General features: G+C 36.8%; 1 protein-coding gene across 1 annotated transcript; it reads left to right on the plus strand.

Annotated features, from left to right (window-relative positions):
* Nucleotides 1-147: 147 nt before the first annotated feature.
* LOC100182102 (glial fibrillary acidic protein) lies at nucleotides 148-5,437 on the plus strand. Its single transcript, XM_002119089.5, has 9 exons — nucleotides 148-384; nucleotides 466-564; nucleotides 788-989; nucleotides 1,643-1,799; nucleotides 2,067-2,228; nucleotides 2,439-2,564; nucleotides 3,561-3,781; nucleotides 4,231-4,323; nucleotides 4,727-5,437. The coding sequence occupies exons 1-9, from the start codon at nucleotides 222-224 to the stop codon at nucleotides 4,821-4,823; spliced, it is 1,320 nt and encodes a 439-aa protein (XP_002119125.1). The 5' UTR covers nucleotides 148-221; the 3' UTR covers nucleotides 4,824-5,437.
* The last annotated feature ends 635 nt before the right edge of the window (nucleotides 5,438-6,072 follow it).

Raw genomic sequence — 6,072 nt, forward strand, 5'->3', positions numbered from 1 at the left:
ATATTTACATACATAAAGTATTGCATAGGGTGGTAAATGTGTTCAGAAAAACTAGACCAAGTCGGAATGTTAAACGGAATATTATTTTATGGTAGTGCAGCAGACAGTAAAACCGTAAAATATATCACTTAGCGTTAGTAATATTATTACATTATACTTTTACAGACCAACTGTCTATCATAAAACTTTGCCCTTTATTCATTAACACCCAATCGAAAGTCATGGCATCCAAGCAGGGACGATCCAGCTACAGGAACACATTCGGAAGCCAAACAGCTTATTCTACTGCTGGTTCCAAGGGTTATTCCAAAAGCTTTGTAATGGAAGAACCAATCGCAGCAAAGCGAGTGTCTTATTCTTATTCTGCATCTTCCAGCGGCGGAGGTAAGTAGATGTGATAGTTTCAAACATTGGTCAATTGATTTTAGAATTATTTGTATTAATATTTTTGTTGTCTTTCCGTAGGTGCTACTGGGGCCAACTTAGACCTCGGCGGTTTGAAACTGAATGAAAAAGAGACCCTAAACGGCATCAACAACCGGTTTGCTTCTTACATTGAAAAAGGTATGTGACTATCATCCTGCACCTCTCGCTATTATCGTGGCAATGTTGTAATATTTTCAAGAATATTTTAAATCAAATAAACATAGGCATGCACCGAAATCTTTAGCCTTGAGACAAGTTACTACGAAGGTTTAAGTATTAAATATATTCTTGTAATGTAGGCTTTATGCCTAACGAGTGTGTATATTATGTAGAACTTCTGTTTTAAAATAAACTTTTTCAGTCCGTTACTTGGAGGAACAGAATTCAAAACTTGAGAAGAGAATCCGAGAGGCAAGCGCCCGAAAGACGGTTGATCTTGGAGAAGATAAACTTCAAAAACTGAGGCGTTTGAGAGCTCAAGTTGATGAAGCTACACTTGCAAAGGTTCGCTCCGAAATTGCTCGAGACAACTTAAGAGGGGAAGCGTCTGAGATCAAATGGAAGTAAGTATTTTTTTTTTCATTGTGTATTAATTGTTTGCCTATATATCGGAATCGTTGTTTGTGGGCGCTAAACTGACATTAGATATGCACACGTCATTATACATTCTGATTAAATGTACTGATGTTCTTGCCGATTCTGCCTAGAAACCGGTAAGTGAATCACGCTACGAAAACACATGATTCACACTGCGAAAATGATCGTATCAGGTTTATGTAATGTATCCTATGTGATACTGCGAGAGATGACGCGTTTGAAGGTGAAGCGGGTTTGCCACCTTATTACCGAGCAAATAGCAATCCTTTACACTTCGGAGCCGTCGTAATTTCTACTGCAGCGTTAGTCAAGACGGCTACGTCTTGCCCCGGGGCTGCTGAGACAGAGATGAGAACAGATAAAAGTTCTCATATAACTCGTAAGACCACACGCTTAAGATTTGTGAACACGTCGACATTTATTACCGGTGCTGTATGTGACGACTTCAACCTTATGCTTTTTTATTACATATAATCACCAATAAAGGTTAATAAGTTATGTGGTATATATAAAATTCCCTTGCAATGAACACGAACACGCATGTATAGCAAGCACATTCGCATATAACTTTCATAGATGTTAAAAATCGAGCACTTTTAAAAATCCAAACATTCAACAGATTGGAACATGAAGGCCGACTTCGTTCTGAACTTGATGACGAATTGGGAAGACTTCGTAAGGATGTTGATGACGCAACAATGGTGCGCGTTGATCTGGAACGAAAGATCGAAACCCTCAGAGAGGAACTTGAATATGGAAAGAAACTTCACGCAGAGGCAAGCTTTGTTTGTTATTTAAGTTTTGCGTTTTTTTGCCAGACGGAATGTCTAATGACAGTCGCATTTTTATAGAAGTGAGCTTGCTTGGTTTATAATATTTTAGGTTTACCAGCTACGCCTTTGACAATTATCTGAAAATTATCTGTCATGTTTTATCCGTAAAAAATAAATAGCCAGAAAATTATGATATATTATGATTAAACTATATAAGAAAATAGTAATGGGAACGTATGCAAAACTTTAAAAGAAATCCTTGTTTAATAGGAGATTGATGACTTGAAAGCACAAGTTAGAGATCAAGGAGTCAACGTGGAAGTTGACGGGATCGCTCCGGATGTTGCCGAGCTTCTCCGACAGATCCGCGCTCAATACGAATCCATTGTCCTCAAGAATAAAGATGAGGCAGAGCAATGGTACAAGAACAAGGTGATTTTGCAGCAGTCTTAACTGTGTTTAGATTGCGGTATCGCCGGATATATTTCTTTAACGCCTCTGGCACCGGCCTTATCTTAGACATGAGGCCTACCAATATGTATCCATATATACTCACCGAATTTCCCCAATCGCGAAGTTAAATTCCCTCATTCATTAATTAACGTATAAAATGTAACATAAGAATTTCGATTTTATTTTAAGTTTGAGGACTTGGAAGAAAGGGCGAAGGTTAACGTTGAAGACATGGAGAAGGTTCGTGCTGACATCAACGATTACAGAAAACAAGTCACTCAGCTTGAAATGGAGCTTGAGTCGCTCAGAGGAACGGTAAGCTAATTATTATGAATTGTAGAATGCGGTTGTGCATGTGTTGTAGAATTTCGTTGTACAAATGTGTTATGTACTTTCGACGACACATACGTAGGCCGTTTGGTAATGTCGTTCTGTAATCTTCAACTTTATGCTCGGTATAGCAAAGAGTCGTGACGCTAAGCTCATGTTAAAAAACCGTAACCGACATTTTTTTAAAACCAAGGTTTTGCCAACGGCCTAAAATGTGTAACCGCAGCATCTCTATGTCCGTTGTATAGTATTAGACATCTAGACCACGTTGATCTAGACTGGCGCTATGACCACAAACTGTTTTTCACTCCTCGGACTAAATTGTAATCTTATTAAAAGACGTACAGACCAGTAGCTGTATAAGCTGATTTAAATGTGAAATGGCTCCACCCTCTGCATAGGTTAAACCGATTCAGTGTGACGCACTTTAAAACTTTATTTTTTTACCGTTTTCTGCGCAAAAACTTCTCGTCCTGCTATTTTCATCGCCGATAACGTAATTTTCAAGTACGTGACGACATGTGCTTAGATAAGACCATATATGGTTCGACTGAGCCCGGTATATGCGTCAAGTTGTAAACATGCCGAGGTATGACGCCAGTCTACGTAGCCTCGGGTAAGATTTGCCGCGTTCGTTTTCGTCGAAGGAAATTAAGTATATGTTGAAATCTGTCATCAGCTGTGTTTTGTATGTTGATACGGATTGGTAAAGAGCAATTTGACGACGTTCGTTAAATCCTAAATCTATGTACGTGATTGTTTTGTATGTTTGTACCAGTATTCTATATTATTTCTAAAATGCTGTTTTCATTTTATCTGTATGTATGAATACATTTAAAAATCATTTAGCCGTTTACGGTTTCGTAAAAAATTGAAATACTAAAAGTTTACCCACCTATAGCTTGCACCACTTAAATCTTTAGATAAATTCTAAATTTCTTAATTAAATAACCTATATAAGCATAATTTTATTCATCACAGAACGACTACCTCGAACGAAATTTGGCCGACGTGGAAAAACGCTACGAGGTTGAAGCAGCTCGTTACCAGAGCAGGGTAGCTCAACTTGGATCAGAGTTCGATCATGCACAAGGGGAAATGAAACGACACTTGGCTGAATACAAACGATTAATGAGCGTCAAGATTTCTCTGGAGAAAGAGATTTTGACATACAGACGCTTGCTGGAAGGCGAAGAGAAGAGGTAATTTTTATATGAATAATCCGATGACACTTAAGCTTAATGTAGAAATTTAAACGCTATGTAGCAATTACTCGTTGCTCTTTTATTTGCTCGGCAATTGGCTTTGCAGCAATTCAAAAACGCGATCTAATTTCCGCATATGTACTGTACGACTTGTTTGTATGTAGGTTGCAATAAAAGGGAAAGAGCATGTACAATATTTGTCTGTGGATCACCAGTATAGAGTGGCTCAAATAAAATCAATTAGCCAAACTGTCCCGTATTAAAAAGCACTGTAAAAATTTCTCTGTAACTTTTTCTGTAAAATATTTTGCTTATTATTTATGACTTTTAATAATGTAGCCTACTCGCCACTTTCGTTTTATCAAGTTTGGAACACGTTCTTTATATAAGCAGTTAAATAAAATAGGTATATTTTTTTACTAAATATGACGTAACTGTTTTTGCAGAGTTTCTTCGAGCAGTTCTAGCAGCGATGACGACGACGAAGCATACCAGACCAAAACAACGAAAAAAGTTATAGTAAAAACCATAGAGACCAGGTATATTTAGATTTCATGTAAGAATTAATGCCTCTTAAACGCATCAACGAGTGCTGAACGTTTATCGTAAATGCAAATCTTAAAACCACTGGATCTGTGCATATTACTGTGGGATAAGATGCAACACTTTTAGCACCTAATATCCAAATATCCTGATCGTGTTTTAAACAAATAACAAGGGTTTATAGGAGTCGTAGGAATCTTATAACTATTTGAACGTTTTTTAATTGTTTCCTACCGTATGGGACAAGAAAATAGAACAAAAAAGTTGTCCCATCTTTCCCCACCCTACTATATTCAACGTAAAGTGTTTTTAAAATATATAAATCTTAATTATATAAATTGACATTTAAAACCACCATAGCCTACAAGAAAATAATCGAATAATATACATTACTTGTAGAGATGGAAAGATTGTATCTTCTTCCATTTCGGAGAAACAACTTTTGGAGGACAAATCTGATTCGTCCAGCTCATCCTCATCCAGTGACGAAGAGTAAAATAGGAAACGGTGTTGATAGAAACCGCAAGCGGTACAACTTTGCGACTAATTACTGCCGTAGTATTTGTAGATCCTGTATCCTTGTAGCGATTTAATTGTAACCACATAACTATATATATTATTAGGGGCCGAATAGAGCAAAGCTGCTTAGGTTTCGGTGCAACAAAACAAGCTTAACACGATTCTTGCGCTTTTCTGTCTTACCTAACACGGCTCTCGCGACTTTTACTGACATTCGTTCCAACAAATTGTTGTGCAGTTTTATTCATAACCCATTGTACAGTGCTCATTGCATTCCTACAAGACATAATTCTACGAAACTATTCCATCCCTGTTGCAACAGTTTCTTGCATGTAACTTGATAACAATTTGTACAAATTGTACAGATATTACTACAGCACGCCAGTGAGATTAACAGTAGTAGGTAAATCTTGTACTTTTAATCAACAATTGTAGAGGATTATGCATCCTATTTGAGTCCGCTGTTATCTATAACTCTCTTTTTCAAGGCGTTATAAAAGTTTCACATGTCTACTTCGACTAAGAGATTGTATATTTGTAAAATGTGCATATACCAATTGCAAATAAATACGACAAGAGGTGAAAAAACAAGCAGTCGTAACTTTATTTTATTAAAACGGGTGCGAAGGTGTTTCAAGACAGTTTTAAGGTAGTTTGTGTTTTTCTATTATATTTGTCCCATATTTTCCCCATGTTGTGTACATACTTTGTCTATGTTTTAAGCTTGTTTTGTGCATCATTTGCCCATATTTTCTGCCCATAATTGATCTCTATTTTATCAATCTTTTCTCCATGTTTTAAACATAAGTTACATTTTTACACCACCTACCCCATAAAATCATGTAAAATTGTTAAAATTCTATACCACCTACCCCCTGAAACCAAGTAAAGCCATTATATCTGTTCAACCGCCACTCCTGAAGTAAAATCATTACATTTCTACGCCACCAACTCCCTGAAACCAAGTAAAACCAATATATCTGATCACCACCCACCAACTTGAAGTAAAATTATTACATTTCTACACCAACTATCCCCAATAACGGTCCAAAATTATTACATTACTATATCACCTACCCCCTGAAACCAAGTAAAACCACTATATCTGTTCACCACTTAACCCCTTGAAATAAATTACATTTCGATACCGCTTACCCAAAGAAACGGTCTAAAATTATTACATTTCCACATCAACTACCCCTTAAAACCGTCTAAAATTAATACAT

The sequence above is a fragment of the Ciona intestinalis genome, chromosome 9 (genome assembly GCF_000224145.3).
Source record: "Ciona intestinalis chromosome 9, KH, whole genome shotgun sequence".
Classification (NCBI taxonomy): Eukaryota; Metazoa; Chordata; class Ascidiacea; order Phlebobranchia; family Cionidae; genus Ciona; species Ciona intestinalis.

Bases quoted from the DNA above. Each gene is read 5' to 3' on its own strand.
- LOC100182102 (XM_002119089.5), top strand. From the start codon at position 222: ATGGCATCCAAGCAGGGACGATCCAGCTACAGGAACACATTCGGAAGC. The intron at 385-465 runs GTAAGTAGATGT...GTCTTTCCGTAG, and splicing joins TGCATCTTCCAGCGGCGGAG to GTGCTACTGGGGCCAACTTA. The intron at 4,324-4,726 runs GTATATTTAGAT...CATTACTTGTAG, and splicing joins GTAAAAACCATAGAGACCAG to AGATGGAAAGATTGTATCTT.